Genomic DNA, 22,958 nt, shown 5'->3' with positions numbered 1-22,958 from the left:
AACACATTGAATGTCAAATGTTTAAGACCAGAAGAAAAATATGCTTTTTCTTTGCATCATTACTGACTGTTATAGACAATTTCCTTGTACTAATTAATATCTATAGCTAGGAATATATTTGTGTTTCATTTCCTTAGGAACATCATGTGTGTTTATATTTGTATGTTTCATTACAAGTTTGAAAATTCTAATTGTATATTTTTTGTGCAGGCTTTATCATTCTCGTAGCTTCCAACTGTTACTAGTGACCAGAATATAGCAAAACGAGTTTTAGAAGATAATGGCACTTGTCTTCTCAGTCATGACACACTTATGTTATTGCATGACAGCAAAGCATCAATTTGTTCATTATGATTGTGATTGAATATTTCTATTGCCCAAACCTTTCTTTTGAAATTTATTTAATGGATATACTCATGACTGAATTTCTTGTATTGGTTTTTCACAGCCTGCAGCTGTATTATTTTTTGCTGGTACAGGCCTGTATGTCCATCATAATGATGAAAAGCGAGCAATTTTAAAAGGTATTGTGTAGCATATTCTCTGAAAAATATTTATTGCTTGTAACAGTTAGTTGTGTCTACTTTCTTTTTTTCCTTCATCTGACAGAATTGGTGAACAAATTTATATGAAGTTGATTCATTTAAATACATATTGACCCTGATTGTTCTTGAACAATCTCTCAAGAATTCATCACTTGAAGACCCTGACACATTATATATCTGAAAGCTGCAGAACAAGCAGCATTTCTATTCTAATCCTTGTCATCAGCAAAACAGACAGGATGTTCCATACTGGTAAATAGTCATATAAGCTGGACATGGACTGTAACAAGTTGGATAACCAATCAAAAATGTTTGGAAATATGCCATGAAAACTTCTGTTGTACCAATTACAAACTTGTGTTACATGGAGTTGTACAGGAGATGAAGAGTGAGGACTTGAACACTAAAAGGTATTAGTTATGATAGGGAGAGTCAGAACCCTCTTTGCTTAACTGAGGACTATAATGTATAGTGAGGAAAGATAGTGAATGACTAAAACATTATACCAACAATGAAAAGAAAACTTTTGGCCCTTACTTTGACTAGTGAGATTGTCCTAAATAGAACAAAAATGGCTGGAGATATGCTCACAGGCAATCCCAAAGAATGGAGCATTATATCTTCTTAAAAATGCTTGCTAGGAACTCATTACTCATGACATACATAAAGCTAGGACTTTTAGATAATAAGGGGCCTGCATCTTGTTTTGTTATGTTAATTTTATTTTCCATTCTCATATAATCTAGCAAACTTTACTGCTTGCATATCCTTTCCCAGTTCAGAACAAAGTATTAGTTATGAGAGAGATAATAACAACAAACCAGCTATTGGAGGAATCGTTCAAGTTGTTTGATACTGAAAATGACACTGTAACTGAGTCAACCTTCTGTGGCAATTGGGAACTCATGTACTTTGGTTACACTTTATCACCTGATGCTGGTCCAAGAGAAGTTAAAAAAATGACTGACGTTATGAAAATACCAGGTGATATTTTCTGGAAGATCTTTTGGGTTAGCTTTCAAAACAATTTAAAACTAATGTCTGAGCTTGCGATACATGGTTGGTTTTAGCTCTAAGATAACTTCATTGTAGGTTTAACTTTGGCGGAATGTTTGTATGTCACCATGAAGGTTTGCTTATTTGTTACCGTATTGGTCTTCTTTATGCTGCAAATAAACACAATGCTCTATCTAAATGGTTGTTTTTTTTTTATATATTTTTTTAGAGACTATGACAAATACGCATATCAAACGAGGGCGAGGTAGACCAAAAAAGACTTGGTTAGCAACAATAAAACAAGATAAAATTTATTTAAATATAAATGATGATATAATAGGAGATAGAGCTCAATGGCATAAAAAGTGATCCATATAGCCGACCCCACTTAGTGGGATAAGGCTTGGTTGTTGTTGTTGTTGTTGTTGTATTTTTTTAGAGTACATAGACACATAAGTGGTATCTTTACTGTATCTGGTAGATGAATACATGACAAATGAAGTGAACTAAACAACTGCACGTAACGATTGGTAACAAATTGGACATTAGCAAGCATTTGACTTTTATTATCTAAAAAAAAAAAGACTGGCAAGTTTATTTATCTGTTTGGCTTACCATGTGGTTGCTTCCAACTTTCGTTTGTAACACAGATGATTATTGAACGATTTCTGATTGAAAATTGCCTTTAACAGTGAATGTCTACTATTTCATTTCTGTCACAATTGATCCTCAACGTGATACCCCGACTCAACTCAAGGCTTATCTGAAAGGTTGGTTGTTACTCAATATTTCCTTTTCTTGTTAATAATTTTGCCGTTTTGTTTCTGTATTCCGGCTCTCACTTCTTTTCGCGCTCCCAAGAATTTGATCCCAAGGCGGACATCTGAGTATGAAGTAACTAAACCCACTAGACTACGACTTACAACATCGAACAGCAATCTTCGCCGCACTCTTTTATGAGTTTGTCATCGCATGTCAACTAGGTATGCGAAGTCTCTATCATCAACATCTTTGAATCTTACTTCACGTAAATCCCCTGGAGATGGAACTGAGTCCACTTTTAGACGTTGAAGTTGAATTCGGAGTTCTGCACTTTAGCCAAACTAAGTTAACATATACACACTATAAAATTGAGGAGAAGAAAATCAGTTGCAGATTTTGCATTTAATAAGTTGCAGTTTCATCTTCCAATGGAGTCTCTAGAACTGAGACTGGACTAGGCTGTTCAAGGTCATTGGAGCTTAGAGGTTGTGATTTTGCAACATTCGAGTCAGATGGAAGTGATTTCCCTTGAGGATGACCACTTGGTTTTTCCTGGAGACAAGAATTTGCATTTTCAAAATTTATAGTCATACAAGTTATCAATCTGATTTAAAAACTCATGAAACCATAAACAATAATAACAGTCTTTTTTTTTTTGGAGTTATAGCTGTCAATTTAGGTTGGGTCCATCGGATTGGTCTGCTCTGCTAACTAATTTAAGCGGGTTGGATGGAAAATTTATCAATCCATCATCTGGCGAGCCTAAACGGGTCACCCAAGCGGGCCGCGGGTTCAGGCAGGCCAACTTAGGGCGGGCTCGGATTGGCCCGCGGGTTTGGAAAAAAATTAATTAAAAATTTTAAATAACTAATAAGTTACAGGCTACAACTTATAATAGCCTAAACCTAAATCCAACGGTTGATAAGCAGAAAACTTAGATCTAATGGCGTAAGGGAAAACCTTTACTTTGTTTCTCTTCGTGTCCCTATCCCATTTCGTCGATCGCCGCTTTGGTCTTTCCTTTCCCTCCCATCTGCCTCGCTCTGTCGCTCGTTGTCATTGGTCATTCCCTTGCCTCCCATCCGCCTCACTCCGTTGATGGTCGTTCCCTTCCCTCCCATCCGCTTTGCTCCGTCGTTCGTCGTCGTTGGTTGTTCTGCCTTGCTCCATTGCTGGTCGTTCCCTTGCCTCGGTGACCTCTGCGCCTCCGCATGAATTGAAAAATTGAGAGAACGATTGTACCTGTCTCTGATCTCCAAAGTCCAAGCACGAATCTCATTCCCCCCACTCCGACAATCTCCTAATCTCCAAGAACGAATCCTATCAGTTTGACATCTCTTGATCTGGTGAGATTTATTACTTCCTTTACTAGTTTCATTTTATTTTCCTTTTTTTTCTACGTTTGTTATTCGCATGGCTTTTTGCCCCTTTTCTGCCTACGTCCTGCACTAGATGATTTGTATGTTAAGCGTGACATTGGCAAGACACAAACTATTGTGCTTGTTGTTTCCTTCTTATTCACTGTTTGCTTAATGGCTCTCTGTCGATTTGAGTGTGATCATTTTGTAGAAAGGTATCCTTATCTCTTGATATCAATAAACACCGACACTCCCATGTCATGATCGTCTGCATTAGAAGAAAAATCGATCGAGGATTCTTGGTGTTTTGTATTGTGGTTCTTGCTTTTACATAAAGTTCTTTGAAAGTGAAATAGATGCATGATGATTCAGCCTTAGTTTAAACTCATCTTGTTCTCTTTAATGTTTTATTTGAAAGTGTCTTGATGTTGTTTTCAAAAATATCTTCTTATATATGAAAGCTGAACAAAAAATTAAATTGATCTAGATTTTTAATTTATAGGAATTTGTATTCGTCTAAACTATGTAAATTTGATTGTTTGTTTTTAAATATCAATTAAGATTTATATGCCTTTTGAAAATATAGAATATTTTAATATTTATTCTACAATAATATTTCATCATCTAGTTCTCTTTTGTGTATTTAATATATCTTTGAGAAGACATAACTTTGGAATAGCCAAGTTTTAATTTTTTATTTTTGAGATCCAAAGGGGTAATATAAAAAATAAGTTTATGTTGTTTAGCTATTGATATTTTTTTTATTTTTGATTGATTATATATATATATTTTTATTACATATTGATTTTGAAATGAGTTCTATTTCTCAAAAGTAAATTATTAGTTTAGATGTTGATGAATTGAAAAGTGCTAAGTAGGATAAGGGATCATCTAGAAAATCTAGAGAAACTTCTGATATTTAGCTGTATTTTAAGAAAATCACAGGGACTGATAGTATATATCAAGCTGAATGTAATGAGTGTAAAAAAATATAAATGTGGGGGTAAACATTATGGAACTTCCACGTTATGGCGTTATCTTAAAATTTGTGATAAATTAAAGTCCCATGATGTAGGACAAATGATTTTTGATCAAGATAGGAAGATGAGATTAAAGAAAATAGACCAAAAGATTTCACGTGAGTTATTGACTTGTGTAATCATAAGACATGATTTATTATTTTCATTTGTTGAGTACGAAGGTATTAGAGCTTGGATGAAGTTAGAGCTGTCAAACGGGATGACCTACGACGAGGTGGGCCAATCCATCAAAAACCCAACATCCGGCGAGGCGGAGCGGGCCGACCCACCATTTTGGCGGGTTGTAAAATTTGCAACCCAACCCAATTCAAGACGAGTTGTGAGTTAAACGGGCCAGTCCACGGGCCTAAAAAAATAAAAAATAAAAAAATTTATTTACTCAGAATTCCTATTTTTTACAATTTAATTTTGTGACTTAACATGTAGAGAATACAAATATATATAACTAAATATATTTAACCAAGACTTCACAAAGATTCCAAGATTTCACCAAAACTCATATTTAACCAACAGACAACAGTGCACATTTAATAAAAAAATGATCTGAAACTTCACCAAGACTTCAGTCACTTCACCACAACAAAAAAAATTCCACACCACACATCAAGTATCATTTACATAATCAAACAGTTCAATAAAGTCTATAAAACTAACCAAATAATATAATATATTTTAAAGTTCATCAATCAGGACATCATTCATATCAAATTCTTCTAAATCTCCTCCATCTCCTTTCTTCATCAATATCATCTTCTAGAGTATTTGATCCCTGTTTGGACAATGTTGTTTTGATACTTACATTGTCTTTATTACCTTGATCTACATATAAAAAAACACAAAGATGGAGATAGTTAAAAATAAAATCATAATAAACTAATATATCAGCTAAGTCAAGAACACTAAAGTAAACAAAATTACCAATAGTATAACCATATAACCAATTACCGGTGCAAATAAGAGCTTGCACTTTTTCATGAAGGGTGCAACTTCTATACTTGGTAAGCACACGAGCACCAATAGAAAAGTTGATTCTGATGCAACAGTAGTTATAGGAATAATTAAAATATCATAAGCCGTTAGTGCAAGGGTTGGATACCGATGCTTTTAATTTTTCCAATGCTCTAAAACATCCAAATCTTGATAATATGCAAATTCAAGTTTTGGCTCATCCAAATAGAGATCCAATTGAGATTTTTCAGCACTTGTAATTGTTTGACTTTCATATGCCATCATTTCCTATATTAATTAGAATAGTAATAATAAGAAAATATAAATTAATTAGAGAATACAAGAAACAAATATTAAAGTATTTACATCAAAGATTCTTTTGTTCTTTCCTTTAACTCCTCCACTTTGCGAATGTATATGTGTGGTAGAAGAAGAATGTGATTGTGAAGAACTTGTATTGTTAGTATTAGAATACTGGTTAAAAAACTTATACAATTTTGTTTTCACAAGTTCCATCTTCTTTTGGCATTTAAAAAAAAACTTTCAACCTTTGAATAAAAAAACTCCAACATCGAAAGCTTTATTCGTAGGTCAAGAATAGCCCCAAATGCAAGCAACATGCTATATTGAATCCATTACTTACCAAACTTCTCCATCATTCTTTTACACATACAACTTATCACTTCGTTTTCATTCGATAAGTTTTTCCTTAACAGAACTTCAATATTCCAAACTTGCATAAAATACAAATTTGATGTAAGATAAGAAGAACCAGAGATCAAATTAATAGTGTCATAAAATGACTCTAGAAACTCATAAATTTTCTCTCCTCTTTTCCGCTCTTCACTTGAAGGACAATATTTATAATTCTTGTCATTGAATTGAAGAGAAGCAAAAACTTTTTTATATTTGATAGCATTATCCACATTAAATATGTTGAGTTCCAACCAGTAGACACATTCAATCGTAAGCCAATACTGGTATCAATGTTACCAATTGCTTGTACACATTCTCCAAACTTCTTCATCCTAGTCTTTAAACTTTTAACATACTTGACTGACTCTCTAATTTTATTCAAAGTTATAGCAGCAACTTTTAAACCTTCTTGGACAATGAGATTCAATATATGAGCAGAGCAACGAACATAAAAAAATTCACCATCACACAATAAACTATCATGCAAAGAGAGTTGCTCTTTCAAATGAGCTTGCATGTTGTCATTACTAGATGCATTATCCAATATCAAAGAAAAAACTTTTATCTCAATTCCCCATTCTTTTAAAAATTTAAATAATTTTGCAGCTAATTCAACTCCTGAGTGTGGAGGGGGCATATGAGAAAAACTAAGTATTTTATTGTTCAATTTCCAATCATTATCAATAAAATGGGCAGTCAAGCAAATGTAACCCTCACTAGTGCACACCGTCCACAAATTTGAAGTTAAACAAACTCTATTATGTATAGTAGCCAAAATATACTTGAGTTTCTCTTTCTCCTTCAAGGAGATTCGATTAATATCAGAAATAAGAGTATTTCTGGAAATACAAACAACATCAGGATTTATGTATTTCATCCAAGCTCTAATACCTTCGTACTCAACAAATGAAAATAATAAATCATGTCTTATGATTGCACAAGCCAATAACTCATGTGAAATATTTTGGTCTATTTTTTTGATCTCATCTTCCCATCTTGATCAAGAATCATTTATCCTATATCATGAAACTTTAATTTGTTGCAAATTTTAAGATGACACCACAGTGTAAAAGTTTCATAATGTTTACCCCCACATTTATTTTTTTTTCCACTCATTACATTCAGCTTGATGTGTACTATCAGTCCCTGTGATTTTCTTAAAATACACTCAAATATCAGAAGTTTCTCTAGACTTTTTAGGTGACCCCTTATCCTGTTTAGTACTTTCCAATTCATCAATATCTAAATTAATAATTTGCTTTTGAGAAATAGAACACATTTCAAAATTAATCTGTAATAAAAAAGAAAATATAAAATCAATCAAACACAAAAAAATGTCAATAGCTAAACAACATAAACTTTTTTTTTTATGTTACCCCTTTGGATCTCAAAAATCAAAACTTGGCTCTTCTAAAGCCATGTCTTCTCAAAGATATATTAAGCACACAAGAGAGAACTAGATGATGAAATATTATTGTAGGATAAATATTAAAATATTCTATATTTTCAAAGGGCATAATAAATCTTAATTAGTATTTAAAAACAAACAATCAAATTTACATAGTTTATACGAATACAAATTCCTATAAATTAAAAATTCAGATCAATCTAACTTTTCTGTTTAACTTTCATATGTAAGAACATATTTTTGAAAACAACATCAAGACACTTTCAAATAAAACATTAAGAGAACAAGATGACTTTAAACTGAGGCTGAATCATCAGACATCATATTTCACTTTCAAAGAACTTTATGCAAAAGCAAGAACCACAATACAAAACATCAAGAATCCTCGATCGATTTTTCTTCTAATGCAAACGATCGTGACATGGGAGTGTCGGTGTTTATTGATATCAAGAGACAAGGATACCTTTCTACAAAATGATCACACTCGAATCAACAAAGAGGCATCAAGCAAACAGTGAATAAGAAGGAAACAACAAGCACGATAGTTTGTGTCTTGCTAATGTCATGCTCGACATACAGATCATCCAGTGCAGGATGTGGGCAGAAAAGGGGCAAAAATCCATGTGAATTACAAATGTAGAAAAAAAATGCTGATGTTGCTTGTATTTTCAGAAATACTTTTGTTTCTGATATTAATTGAATCTACTTGAGGGAGAAAGAGCAACTCAAGTATGTTTTGGTTACTATATAGAATAGAGTTTGTTTAACTTCATATTTGTGGACGGCATGCATTAGTGATGGTTACATTTGCTTGACTGCACATTTTGTTGATAATGATTGAAAATTGAACAGTAAAATACTTAATTTTTCTCATATGCCCTTTCCACACTCAGGAGTTGAATTAGCTGCAAAATTATTTGAATTTTTGAAAGAATGGGGGATTGAGAAAAAAAGTTTTCTCTTTGACATTGGATAATGCATCTAGTAATGACAACATGCAAACTCATTTGAAAGAGCAATTCTCTTTGTATGATAGCTTTGTGATGATGAATTTTTTTATGTTCGTTGTTCTGCTCATATATTGAATCTCACTGTTCAAGAAGGTTTGAAAGTTGTTGTTGTAGCTTTGAATAAAATTAGAGAGTCGGTCAAGTATGTTAAAGGTTTAGAGACTAAGATGAAGAAGTTTGGAGAATGTGTACAAGCAGTTGGTAACATTGATACCAGTATTGGCTTACGATTTGATGTGTCTACTCGTTGGAATTCAACATATTTAATGTTGGATAGTGCTATCAAATATAAAAAAGCTTTTGCTTTTCTTCAATTCAATGACAAGAATTATAAATATTATTTTTCAAGTGAAGAGTGAAAAAGAGGAGAGAAAATTTGTTAGTTTCTAGAGTCATTTTATGACACTACTAATTTGATCTCTGGTTCTTCTTATCCTACATCAAATCTGTATTTTATGTAAGTTTAGAATATTGAAGTTCTATTAAGGGAAAATTTATCGAATGAAGACGAAGTGATAAGTTGTATGTGGAAAAGAATGATGGAGAAGTTTGATAAATATTGGATTCAATATAGCATGGTGCTTGCATTTGGGGCTATTGTTGACCCACAAATAAAGTTTTCAATGTTGGAGTTTTTTATTCAAAGGTTGAAAGGTTTTTTTTTTTTAAATGCCGAAAGAAGATGGAACTTGTGAAGACAAAATTGTATAAGCTTTTTGACTAGTATTTTAATACTAACAATACAAGTTCTTTACAATCACATTCTTCTTCTACCACACATACACATCTGAAAGGAAAGAACAAAAGAATCTTTGATGTAAGTACTTTAATATATATTTTTTATATTCTCTAATTGGTTTATATTTTTTATTATTACGATTCTAGTTAATATAGGAAATGATGGCATATGAGAGCCAAATAATTACAAGTGCTGAAAAATTTCAATTGGATCTCTATTTAGAGGAGCCAAAACTTGAATTCACATATTATCAAGATTTGGATGTTTTAGAGCAATTGAAAGAATCAAAAGCATCGGTATCCAACCCTTGCACTAATAGCTTGTGATGTTTTAGCTATTCCTATAACTACTGTTGCATCAGAATTAACTTTTTCCATTTGTACTTGTGTGCTTACTAAGTATAGAAGTTGCACACTTTATGAAAAAGTGCAAGCTCTTATTTGCACCCGTAATTGGTTACATAGTTATGCTATTGGTAATTTTGTTTATTTTAGTGTTATTGACTTAGTTGATATATTAGTTTATTGTGATTTTATTTTTAACTATCTCCATCTTTGTGTTTTTTATATGTAGATAAAGGTAATGAAGACAATGTAAGTATCAAAACAACATTGTCCAAGTAAGGATCAAATACTCTAAAAGAGGATATTGATGAAAAGAAAGGAGATGGAGGAGAATTAGAAGAATTTGATATGAATGATGTCCTGATTGATGAATTTTAAAACATATTATATTATTTGATTAGTTTAATAGACTTTATTGAATGGTTTGGTTATGTAAATGATACTTGATGTATGTGGTGTGGAATTTTTTGTTGTTGTGAAGTCTTGGTGATTTTTTGTTGTTGTGGTAAAGTCTTGGTGAAGTTTCAGATCATTTTTTTTTTATTAAATATGCTCTGTTGGTTAAATGAAGTCTTGATTAAATATATTTAGTTATATATATTTATATTCTTTACGAATCTATCATTGTAAGTCACAAAATTAAATTATAAAAAATAAGAATTCCAAGTAAATAAGTTTTTTTATTTGTTTTATTTTTTTAGGCTCGTGGGCTGGTCCGTTTAATTCGCAATCCACTTTGAATTGTGTTGTGTTGAAGATTTTGTAATCCGTCGAAATGGTGGGTTGACTTGCTCTACCTGTCAGATGTTGGATTTTTAATGGATTGGCCTGTGTCATCGTGAGTTAGTTCGTTTGATAAAAAAAAATGATAATCCCAGTAGCCACATCTCTGGGGGTGGTCGGCTCGGTCCCACGGAAGTTTTCCACCGACCATCAAGGTAAATCGGGAAGCGCATACGGCGGTCAATCCAGATGTCCAACATCCTTTGATTGCGTTCCCCATTTGGAAGAAAATTCCTGCAAATACGCCGTAGCTAGGGATTGAACCGTGGGTCCCTGAGTTACAATCCGGATGTCCTACCGTTGTACCATTGCCCTGGGGACGAGTTAGTTCGTTTGATAGCTCTTACTTGGAGTAGTGGAAGACATGAAATGATGTTTTCAAAATTAGAAGAAGAAAAACAGAAAGAATGCTTAAAAGAGAGAGCTCCGTGATCATGTAAGTTTGTGACACCCTACCAAGTGTCGAGTCATGGCAAAAATAAAACAGATGCTCCGTATTATGCAAATTAGCTTTTTAAAAGACTATTATTAAAGAAGTCGACTGACAATGATTTAAAGAATAGATGTTACGAGTGTTTAGAGATCCCGAGGACCACATAGAGGAGAAGGTATCGAGTTTGAAAAATATTTTTGGAATGTTTTTATAAAATGATCCTTTTTAAAATAAAAGTCTTTTTTTTATAATATTTTTGTGGTCTGATTTCTCTTGATTAGAATAGCTGAAAATTGAAGTAGTTCATTTATTACATCTATTAAAGAAGAACAAATAAATGATATTAATTTTTTCCTCTCAATTCACACTAGAATAGAAATGAAATTTAACAATTTCTTTAAAAAATTACTAGACACTTTTCATTTTTATGACCTTAAATTATGGAGTCAAATTAAGTGAATTTTGAAAATTCTAATTTTATCATAATTTTAACCTTAACAATGTCGTTTATTAATCATTAATATTGTTAAATTACTCGAGGGGATTAGAAATTTAAGATAAAGATAGGGGGTAAGTGAAATTAACCACTCTCCCACTCTCAATCTCCGCGGTCACCTCACCGCCCTTTCTCCGGTCACGTTTCGCTTTCCCTGTTCTATATTATTGGCCTCCCTCGCTACTCGAGCTAAAGAGCGAAAGAACGGGCGAGGGAGGAGGACGCTCGAGGGGGAGGACGATGCTGGTAAGGAAGCGCCCGCGGCCGCCCATGCGGCGTACCACCAGCATGACGGAGTTCTCCGAAGAGGGCGAGGCCCCGCGTCCTGCGGCCGGTGACAGCCAGAGCCGCCGCCTCCTCCAGGAGCACCGCACCCAGCGCCGAGCTGTGGACGCGGATCCTGCGGCGGGAGCTCCGTGGAAGTTCCTCGTCGGAGGGGAGCTTGTAAGTGGCAACTGGATCGAGGTCGGATACCCCTCTGGCGGAGTGGTTCCCCCTGGCAGCGGCGTCGGAGGACGAGGGAGGCGGAGAAGCTCCGGAGGCTTCGTGGTGACGGAGACCGCGCCCTTTTTGATGTCTTGCGGCCTCTGCAAGCGCCGCCTCGGCCCCGGACGCGACACCTTCATGTATAGGTAGGATTTTTAGGGTTCGCTTATTTGGATGCCTCATCATCTCTTGTTCTTATTTTTCTGCTATTTTTGATTTTATTCCCTCCTTGCCATTGTTCGATTCTGCTCTATAGGAAATCATGGAGATGATTTAGTGCAGATATGTACTAACTGATCTTACACAAACCTGCTTGTCTCTTCTTCTCCCTTTTCTAATGAATGAAAGCATGTAGATATTCAAGTTCTTGAATTGTTCAAGCAAATTGTTGAAGACTTCAACTGCTTGTCAAGGCCATCTCCTATTGCATCATTGCTCAGCTATCTTCGTCAATTTATAGCAGCTAGATCATGTCACAAATCAGTAATTGGCAAACTGTAAATCTTTGTGCAGACTCGGAAAAATACTGTGAACTATGAGAGACATTGTCTTAATCATTTCGTGTTAATCTTTTCACTTTATGTGCTTAAATTGTTCAGACAGAATTGTTTGCTGAAAAGGAAAAAAAAATTTAGTTGATGTTGCTAGTTTGAAGTCATTTTTACATTCATACATACATACATACATATGATCAGCATGTATATAAAATCTATATTGGAAGAGCTTCTAAATTATCTTGTTTATATCTTTCTTGGATCCTAATCTTTTCTTTTTATTTGATTACTTCAATGAAACAGTTGAATGTGGAAAGTATTCATCAATATCTGTTTGGCAACTTGTCCTTCTGTTCAACTTCCATGAATTCTGTCACTAATGCTGGATTTTTTTATTTTATGCTTTGAGCTTAACTAGAAAAATGTTATTTACAATTACTTACTGCTACATGTCATTCTTCACAGGGGTGATACTGCCTTCTGTAGCCTCGAGTGCAGGCAACAACACATCAACCAAGTTGAGATCAAGGAGAAATGCTCTTTAACCTCCATGAAGGATGCTGTTCAATCATCCAACGCGACCGAGAAATCTGACACCGGTGAATCTGTTGCTGCTGCCTAGCTTCCAATGGCAGCTAATGTGTCGTAAATCCTACAATACAAGGTAAACGTAGATGTAGCTGGATTATTCTATGGCCTTTCCAGCATTATTTTCAGTCAACAGAACAGAACACGCTATGTGAACCTTATGCTAATTATTGTGCTTTGAGAACCATCTTTTCCTTTTGTTATGGGAGAGTTAGAAAACAAAGGGAAAAAAAAGTGGTTCATCTTTCCAGAAGAATATGTTCTGTGATCATAGATGCAAAGTAATGGCAAACTTTTCTATGTTTTTGATCCTTGTGTGAAGAAGAGTTGCTGCACCATAATTTATCAGCCTCCTTTATGCTCTCTCTTGCGCAGCCCACAACTTATGAATCATACTTTGTCCTTGTGATTCTTGCAAGCACTTTGTGAAGGCTGCTGCCAAAAGTTCTTGGCTGAGATTTGATCTTAATTCCAAACTTTTTCTAGAGATCTGTGGATGACTGTTTAAGGAATTGTAGCTACTGATCACAGTTGAGTTGATGGTTCAAATTCTTGACTTGTTTCTTGAAAGGATATTTAGGAAACAAAGTGTTGATATATATATATATATATATATATATATATATATATATATATATATATAGCGCCATTTGTTGGGTGTCCCGTGGGCGACATCGACGTGGCTTCCATGTGGTTGGGACCGACCATGCTCGCGTGGAAAGAAAAGCAAAATCTCGTCTCCACGCTTCTTCCTCCAAACCCGATTCCTTCCTCCAAGCCCTAACCCGCTACGATTCCTTCCTCGCGACGCTGCTCTCTTCTCCTCTCGCCACCGCCCGCAATCCCCTGGCTCGTCGTCCTCCACGGCTCGCCATTCCTCCCCTCGCTCGAATCCTCCTCCTCCACGGCTCGTGACCTCTTCCTCCAAATCCTAACTCGCGATTCTCCGCCCTGCTCTCTTCCCCTCGGCACTGCCGCCGATCTGGTCGCCCTGCTCTCTTCTCCCCTCGTGCCCGCTTGCACTGCTCGCGGACCGCCGTCGATCTGCTTGCCCGTGCTCGCCTCGCGCTGCTTGCTTGCACTGCTCGCGGACCGCCGCCGATCTTCTCGCCCTTGCTCGTCTCGCGCCGCTTGCACTGCTCACGGACCGCCACCGATCTGCTCGCCACTTGTACTGCTCGCGCCGCTTGAATCAAGGTGTTTGAGTCTTTTTGGAAGGAATAGCTTGAGTTTGATTTATGCCTTACTTTATTGTTGGTTTTATCTTCCACTGCTAATTATTCCTCTTGTAAAACCTCTATCACCATTGGTGTCATTTCTCGATGTTGATTTCTCCTTTAGCGAAGTCTCCAACATCTACTACCTTTACTAGGTGCTACCATCTCAGTGTTGGTTGGCTAGTGCAATGGCATTTTTAGCAGCAAATAATGAGATTTTGATCAGATAATTAGTGGAGTATATGGCAAATAGACATGTGAAGTTGTTGGTCACAAAAAATTTGTGAATTAGATCTTTTTGAGGATATGTGTAATTATCTTGCCATTGGCAACAAAAAATTTGGCCTTATTTGTAGTTTGAAACCAAATAGACATGTGAAGTTGTTGGTCACACTAACATGATTTTACGTGTCAATAACAATCAATCAACCGTTATATTTTTCATCTGTCTGTCAGAGTTAGCTCCATGATTTCATTTTACTTTTGGATTCTAAAAGGTTATATCACTATTAATTTTCCAATCTCTAAATCATTCTTAATTATGCTATCTAGAATTTTCTTTGGATTGGTGCCCTTTTGCCTCACATTCGACTCTAATTAACTTAATTTGACTAACTGAGAAGTCTGCTGGTGCTCGTTTGAACAACTTAGCTATTTTTTGGAACAACTTGATTCATTTAGTATCCCATTTTATCTTAGTAAGACTAGGATCTTTCATTAAGATGCATGATATAGCAAATATATGATGTTAGGATATGTATAGAATTCTAGTAATTCTTTTCTGATTTGTCATTTATTTTTTTTACAGGAAACTTGTAAATTAGTAATTCTTTATCTAAGTTATTTTATTTAAGTTATTGTAAATGGTGTGTTGAACTTGAAATTATATTTGAATTGTTCTATTTGAGTTATTGGTGTGATATACTTTATTTTTTTCCTCAATGTGCTAATGTTTATCAATTTTAGCATAATTATTATGTCCATCTTCTGAACCAAGACATACTCCTTCCGAGACCTTGTAATGTTGGACAGTTGGTTCCTTCATGAAATGAAACAGCTACGATATCTGATCAATGCTCATTTGTGTTATTCAGGCTGCTTTTGTGTGGCTTCCTGGCGTATGAGGAGGAACTGGGAAGAGTTTCAGTGGGATGCGCTCCGAGTGATTCCGATAGGATAATACTTGTTTGCAAGAGGACTATCATTTTTTTTTGCTCATGTTATATCATGTCTTTGATTAGAAAATATTGTCGTTAGCATTTTGAAATTTCACATCCGATCACGGGACGGTCCCAGCCATGTGGAAACCACGTCAATGTCGCCCACGGGACGCCCAATAAACAGCGCCTAGCAGATCAGTTCTATATGTATATATATATATATATATATATATATATATATATATATATATATGTGTGTGTGTGTGTGTGTGTGTGTGTGTGTGTGTGTGTGTGTGTGTGATGTGGATTTGGCAACGTTCACAACCAATGATCATATTATTATTGATCGTCATCCTATATCCATCCATCAATGAATATAATTTTAGTTGATATCGATTTTAATTAAATTTCAGGTAAGACCTTATCAATTATTTTTTTGTGATTCCTATAATCTATTGGGTTTTTAAAAGGGAGACTTGCTTTAAAATACCCAATAGAAAACTTATCTTTGTGGTCAGTCCCCACTCATGAATTTCTTTGCATGCACTCCCCAATCTCCACAATCTTTTGTTTCAACTCCCTCAATACATAAATTTACAAATTTACCCTCCACCTCCTGCTATCTTTTCCTTCTCTTGAAAATATTTTCCTCGATCAATGACTGTCTTTTCCCCTTCGCTCTCCTTGTCGCCTCCTGCTGCTCTCACCTCCACCTCCTCTTCTTCTTCTTCCTTTCCTTGGAAGTGTAGAGGTTCGCATCCAATGCTGGGCTCCCACCTCACGGTCGCCGGATTAGGTTTCCATTGTACGCGGCCGCACCTCTCTTCCTTCCTTTGTTGTGCTGATCGCCAGCCTGCCGACCACTCTTTCCTGTCCAACGCCACACAAGGGAGGTCCCTCCAGCCACTCACCCTCTCCTCTTTACCGCCTCTGTTCTCTTCGCTTCTGATGGTCATGGACCAACAGAAGGAGGCGACGGCATCTGCGGCGGGTTGTGCGGCGTGCAATCACATGCGTCGCAAATGTCCGTCGAATTGCATATTCGCGCCGTATTTTCCGGCGACCAGCCCGTCTTTCGACTACGTCCATCGTGTCTACGGGTGCAGCAACGTCGGGAAGATTCTAGAGAGCTTGCCGGTCGAACAACGCATGATGGCGGCGGAGTCGCTGACGTTCGAGGCGGAGGCTCGCATCCGTGACCCTGTTCTTGGATGCGTTGGTTATATTTATCTACTGCAGCAGCACCTCGCTCAGATCGACCGCGACATCCAGGAGGCAGAGGCCCAGATTTACGCCGCCGGCTATCAGCCACCGCCGCTAGAGCAACATTGGTATCAGATGCCTCAATTGACGACGATGACGGCGCAGCCACATCATGAGCAGTTGGACGATTTTCTGTATCCTACAGTTGTCGCTTATCCATCGATGCCTCAGGCAGAGTCATTTCCACAGATGCCTCAGCCGATGTCGGAGTTGCTTCCGATTGCTTCGGCGCCGCTGCAGGATGATCGACAGTTGATGACGCACACTGAGGTCCAGGATTATGCCATCGACTATCAGCCACCACCGCTGCCGTCACCGTTAGAGCAGCATTGGTATCAGATGCCTCAGTTGATGACGGTGCTGCCGCATCATGACCGGTCAGACGATTTTCTGTACCCTACAGTCGCTGCCTATCCATCGATGCCTGCCTCGCCCTTCGACGGCCACCCCGTCTCCGACGCCACGATCTTGATGTCGTCGTACTTGAGCGCCGACATCGCCGCGAACACCGCGTCGATTTGGGCGTCGAAGAGGCTGTAATACTTGAGTCCGTTACCGGCGTCGACGACTCCGGAATTAGGACGGAACAGGGCGTAATCAAGGGAAATGACATCGGAATTCGCTTCGTAGGCGAAGAAAGGGTAGGCATTGATCATGAGATACGAGCCGGTCTGTCGCAGAAACTCTAGCATCGGCCAGATCACCGTCTCTACTAGCTCTGGCCGGAAGCTGCCAGAGGAGGAGGGGTAGGAGTTTTGGAGCGCCGTGAGGGTGATGGGGGACGAGATCTTGACGTCGGCGTCGAGATGGAGGTGGGCGAGCGCGGTGTGGACGTTCTGCATCGTCGGGACGAGGAAGTTGGTGATGTTGCGGGGGAAGACGAAAACCTCATTCCCGACGGCGATGGAGTGGATCTGGGTGGAGGGGTAGTAGGCGGCGACGTTGCGCTGCACCCATTGCAGAGCGAAGCCCAGACGGGCGACGACGGAGGCGAGGAGCTCGTTGGGCATGGTGACTACCACCTTGATGCCGGAGCCGACGAGGGCGCGTAGGACGGACGGGTCAGCGTCGTATAGCTTGACGTGGCCAATGCCGTTGGATTTCAGCAGCTCCACCACTTTGGTCGTCGGAGGCAGGTTGTTGGCCACCCTGCCGTAGTTGACACCGACGTTTTCAGCTTCTGCAACCAAATAAACCGCCATTAAATGAAAGAAAGCTAATTTCGAGCTCAGAAAAAGGTGATTTTTCTCGCCGTACCGGAAACAGAGGAGGCGAGGAAGGAGAACAACAAGATGGAACAAAATGGAAGAAGCTCCATGACCTGAAACAGAGCATGAAATGAGATGAATAATCCAGATAAAGGAAGAAAAAATAGCAGATTTGAAGAATGAGGAGAACTCACCACCAGAGTGTAGTTTGATTTCTTCCTCAGATTGCAAGGATTAGGGATGGAGAAAGCGACGGAGAGAGCAGAGTGAGCAGAGCGAAGGAAGAAGACGAAGTGCACTCTTAAGTGGCAGCATCAGCATGCAATTAGGGAAATTTCATTTTGGTCCTCAAACTTATTAAAAATGTTAATCGACCCTCAACTTATTAAAAATGTTAATCGACCCTCAAATTATTTGGGCAATCCCTTCGGGGGAGAAGAGGAGAGTGGAGAGAAGGAGGGGGTAGATTTGTAAATTCATGAATTAGGAGTTGAAACAAAGGTTTGGGGAGTGCATGCAAAGAAAATATTGGGTGGGGAGTGCATGCAAAGTCCAATTTGTGATTGGGGAGTTTTCTCCAATTTACCGTTTTTAAAACACATCAATTCATTCTAACGTTGCTATCTAATATATCGCTCCCTCCGCCATTGATCATAGATCGATGTAGAATTATTAATCCTTTCTCTTCTATTAAATTTCAAGTAAGACCGTATCAGTTATTTTTTGAGATTCCTATAATCTATTGGGTTTTTAATTATTAATCCTTTCTCTTCTATTAAATTTCAGGTAAGACCGTATCAGTTATTTTTTGAGATTCCTATAATCTATTGAGTTTTTAAAACACATCAATTCATTCTAACGCTGCTAACTAATACATCGCTCCCTCCTCTGCCACTGATTGTAGATCATCGATGTAGAATTATTAATCCTTTCTCTTCTTTTAATATTTTCTTGCTCAAGTAAATGGTTGATACATAACGCTAGCAGCTATATTACATAAAGCCATTGAAAGAAATTCTTGTTTACTTTTCTTTATTTGATAGTAGATTACTTTCAATCTCTGGTGTTTGAAAACGACGTTTACCCTACCGTCCCCGTTTCTGAAACGCTGGGAAACGTTTCCATCCGTGAAAACTTACAAGAAATGGCAATTTCCAACGGCTCCTAATAGTGGATCTCGAAGTCCTCCGGCAGAAGCCGAGGGGGTTCGCCTCCGACGAATGTAGAGGCGGCGAATCGCAGCTTGACGAGCTTGAGGCGATCGATCGCGAGGGCAAGGGTCAGCTTGTGGCACCGCCGCTGGTACTCCGTTGAAGCAACGGAGGATCTGTGCGACGGCGACGTAGAAGACGAGGTGGCCGAGGGAAAGGAGGACGATGTGGGCCCAGCAGTGGCGGCATTGGAGGCATTCGATCGAAGATCCCATCTGCACAGCCAAGACCATAGCAAGGAAGAGGAAGAAGAGCTTCAACGTTTCCAAAATCTGGAAACTTCAACTATTGCCGTTTTCGCGTTTTCCGTCTCCAAATTTCTAGACAGCATAACTTTCAATCTGAAGTACTTGTAACAGTGGATATGTATATATCATCAGGTACTGTTGCATTCTGAATTTTATAATATTAAGAACATTTTTAAATGACTGAAAGATACACAATAGTAATTAAGCAGATATATATATATATAGAAAAAATCACAAAAAAAAATATCACGTCTCCACAGAAAATAAAGTGTTTTTTCTATCGACACTAAGTACTGAAATAAATAAAGTACTTTTTTTCTAACAAAAAGAACTTTTACTGAAAAATAAATTGCAAAACAGTAAAAAAGAGCAAACGCAGCATCACCGCAAACAATTGTATAATCATTATTGCAGCCTATTAATAGAGTAGACGTAGCTATAGCACTGAGATATATGAGAAACACCACGAAGAGGAGCCAAGCTTTTTTAGTAGCACTAACTATATATAAAAATAATTTATAAATATATATTTTAAAAATAATAATAATATTAAAAGTATTTACATGATTCTTGTCGGAGGCTCAAGGGAATCCTCCGCCTGATGAACACAAAGCACACCTTGGCTCCTGTCCTCTGTTAATCTCTCACATCTTTCAATGGCGGAATGACGACGACGAGTTGCACTACTACCTTGCTTTCAAAATTGCTGTAAACCAAGAGCAGCAAGCGAGGGGTCAGCATGCAATTGCTGTGGCGGCGGTTCAGCAGGCTGTGGAGGCCTTACAAGCAGCAAATTAGTAGGTGGCAGCCTTGCAGGCGGCGGATGCAAAGGCTCAGCAGGCGAAGGCCCTGCAGGCAACGACTCAGGCAAGAGCGCAGGCGATGGCTAATCTGCAAGCGGCGACTCAACAAGCGACAACGACCCTGCAGGCGGCGGGTCAGCAGGAGCCGGCGGGGGCTCTGCAGGCGGGTCAGCAGGCGCCGGCTCTGCAGGTAGGGGGTCAACAGGTGACAGCGCAGGTTGCTAACTCGCCGCCTACGCCGCCGCTTGTTTACCCCCTACCTGCAAAGTCATCGCCTACTGACCCGCCTGCAGAGCCCCCACCTGCTAAGCCACAGACAACGACTCCTGTTGACCCGCCGCCTGTAGGGCCACCGTCGCCTGCTGAGCCGCCGCCTGCATATTAGCCATCGCATGCGCCCTCGCCTGAGCCGCCGCCTGCAAAACCTCCGCCTGCTGAGCCCCCACATCCGCCATCTGCAGGACCGCCACCTGCTGATCCACCGCCTGCAGAGTCTCCACAGCCTGTTGAACCGCTGCCTGCAGGGCAGCCACAGCAACCACATGCTGACCCCTCGCCTGCTGCTTTTGATTTAAAGCAATTCTGAAAGCAAAGTAGTAGTGCAGCTCGTCGTCGTTATTCCGCCATTGAAAGATGTGAGAGATTAACAAAAAACAGGAGCCAAGGTGCGCTTCAGGTTCATCAGGCGGAGGATCCGCTTGAAGCTCCGACAAGAATCATATAAGTACTTTTAATATTATTATTATTATTTTTTTTAAAATATATATTTATAAATTATTTTTATATATATTTAGTGCTACTAAGAAAGCATGGCTCCTCTTCGTGGTGTTTCTTGTATATCTCGATAGTATATCTATGTCTACCATATCAGTAGGATACAACAATGATTATATAAGTGTTTGTAATTGAAAATGACTAACTAACCTAAAAATTTTCCAACCGATCAAGCTTTTCTAGTCGAGAGCATCTTTCGTCATCCTCTAGACGGTCTTGGACTTTTCTCCGCTAGCTGTTTGCCTAAAGTACAATGACAAAACAAAATCAAAATACACTTAAGTGAAACAATTGACTCTACTACTATGATCAAGTTGAGTAATGCCTTTATAAAGTCACAGGATTCAAGAAATGCTCTGTATTCCATTATATTTCTTTTATGCTCCTCAGCAGCCTTTATCCTTTCCTACAACAAGATGTATAGCAAAGTAATTATTGCAAAGGAGCATTTTGCTAAACTTTTCAAAACTAAAACATCAAAGAGAAGTAACAAGGCCATCATAAATGCATGTAAATGAGATTCTAAACTAGCAAAGACAGTACCAACACTCAGAGAAAAAAACCCCTAATGTTTCATCGTGCTGCACCAATATTTTTGCTACCACCAATAAATCATTCATAGTATACCCCTTGCTATAATTAGGTGCTCTAATTGCAATAACAAACAATTTACATCCCAAATTCCTCATATTTATAGGTAGATTCCCAATAAATTCTAGTCCCACTAAGGTATTAAGTAATGCATTATCATAATGTCACAGTCATAATCATGAAGCAAATAGGGCAACAGAAAGTCATTTCAGGGACAAGACAAGCAATTGACTAGTTATTTCAGGAGAAAGAATGAACACGTGGAATCAGATACAAGAAATGAATTGGTATAGTTTCAAGTAGAAATCCGTACTTGTGGCACTAAAACAAATTTCCAACCTTCTTTTGAAGCTCCACTAAAAAACTTTCAAATAGATCCTCACGCTCTCTTGGACGCTCAACAGCACTGAAACGTTCATCATCCTCAAATATGGATATAGCCTTGCTGCATAAATTGACAACCATTTAAGAATAAATTGCTGACAAAACATCAAACGCAAACATATCATAAGTCCTACATAGCAATAAAATAAGCCTCACATGGAATCCATCTGGTTTAAAAGGTAAAATAGTTTTAAATTGTTAATAACATGAAAATATCAAATACAAACCTCCATCGAGTCTGTGATGTCAGTTCCTTGCATTCCTACAAAAAATACAATGTAAATTGAATGATCAAGAGCAAAGGAAGACACATTTTCAATATTACTTACAGATCGGCGGCGGTCCGCGAGCAGTGCAAGCGGGCGCGAGGGGAGAAGAGAGCAGGGCGATCAGATCGGCGGCGGTGCCGAGGGGAAGAGAGCAGGGCCGACGGGCAGGGGATCGCGGGCGGCGAAGGGAGAATCGCGGGTTAGGGTTTGGAGGAAGAGGTCGCGAGCCGTGGAGGAGGAGATTCGAGCGAGGGGAGGAATGGCGAGCCGTGGAGGGGGATCGGGCGGTGGCGAGAGGAGAAGAGACGGGGTCGCGAGGAAGGAATCGCGGCGGGTTAGGGCTTGGATGGCGGAGACGAGGTTTAGGGTTTATATATATATATATAAAAAAGCCTGCTCTTTATAATAAATACATTTTGTTCTCGTGGTGTACAATAGTAAGTTGGTAGTTTAATATGTTTAAGTTTATTTAAATCATTTAGATTGATATTAATACAGGTTTGCTGTAAAATCATTATCAATTTCACAGGGGTTTTTTTTGGCTTGGATGAGGAAGGCATGCCATTTAGCCTAATTAATTAATTAGTGGATAATTGCTGTGCGATTTCGCAATTTAATTGTTTGGCTAATTAGACTACATCAAGTGGGCAATTAGATACGTTTCTCCAAAATGGCATAATAGACAATAGAGATATAAATTTGTT

The 22,958-nt window shown here is 38.2% G+C and overlaps 1 protein-coding gene, 1 long non-coding RNA gene and 1 pseudogene across 3 annotated transcripts; 1 reads left to right on the top strand and 2 right to left on the bottom strand.

The window, feature by feature from the left end:
• Window positions 1-11,740: 11,740 nt before the first annotated feature.
• Window positions 11,741-15,615, top strand: LOC141847546 (FCS-Like Zinc finger 7-like). 2 transcript variants are annotated; one of them, XM_074735604.1, is made up of 3 exons: window positions 11,741-12,190; window positions 13,004-13,202; window positions 15,438-15,615. In XM_074735604.1, the coding sequence occupies exons 1-2, from the start codon at window positions 11,799-11,801 to the stop codon at window positions 13,158-13,160; spliced, it is 549 nt and encodes a 182-aa protein (XP_074591705.1). In that variant the 5' UTR covers window positions 11,741-11,798; the 3' UTR covers window positions 13,161-13,202; window positions 15,438-15,615. The 2 variants fall into 2 exon arrangements, with proteins under 2 accessions (XP_074591705.1, XP_074591704.1); XM_074735603.1 differs by lacking the exon at window positions 15,438-15,615 and having other exon boundaries at window positions 11,742-12,190; window positions 13,004-13,437.
• Window positions 15,616-16,281: 666 nt separating this feature from the next.
• On the bottom strand, window positions 16,282-19,400 carry LOC141846982 (glucan endo-1,3-beta-glucosidase-like; annotated as a pseudogene).
• A 1,932-nt stretch (window positions 19,401-21,332) lies between these two features.
• LOC141847878 (uncharacterized) lies at window positions 21,333-22,594 on the bottom strand. The gene is made up of 4 exons (XR_012603437.1): window positions 22,315-22,594; window positions 22,213-22,247; window positions 21,941-22,046; window positions 21,333-21,416 (listed from the first exon to the last, which is right to left on the bottom strand). It is a non-coding gene; the product is annotated as an uncharacterized LOC141847878 (long non-coding RNA).
• Window positions 22,595-22,958: the final 364 nt, after the last annotated feature.

Source organism: Curcuma longa, chromosome 16 (genome assembly GCF_044706935.1).
Source record: "Curcuma longa cultivar G26 ecotype Majalengka, Jawa Barat chromosome 16, ITB_CL_G26_1.1, whole genome shotgun sequence".
NCBI classification, from domain to species: domain Eukaryota; kingdom Viridiplantae; phylum Streptophyta; class Magnoliopsida; order Zingiberales; family Zingiberaceae; genus Curcuma; species Curcuma longa.
This window is presented reverse-complemented; position numbering and strand designations above follow the sequence as displayed.

Bases quoted from the DNA above. Each gene is read 5' to 3' on its own strand.
- LOC141847546 (XM_074735604.1), top strand. From the start codon at position 11,799: ATGCTGGTAAGGAAGCGCCCGCGGCCGCCCATGCGGCGTACCACCAGC. The intron at 12,191-13,003 runs GTAGGATTTTTA...CATTCTTCACAG, and splicing joins CGCGACACCTTCATGTATAG to GGGTGATACTGCCTTCTGTA.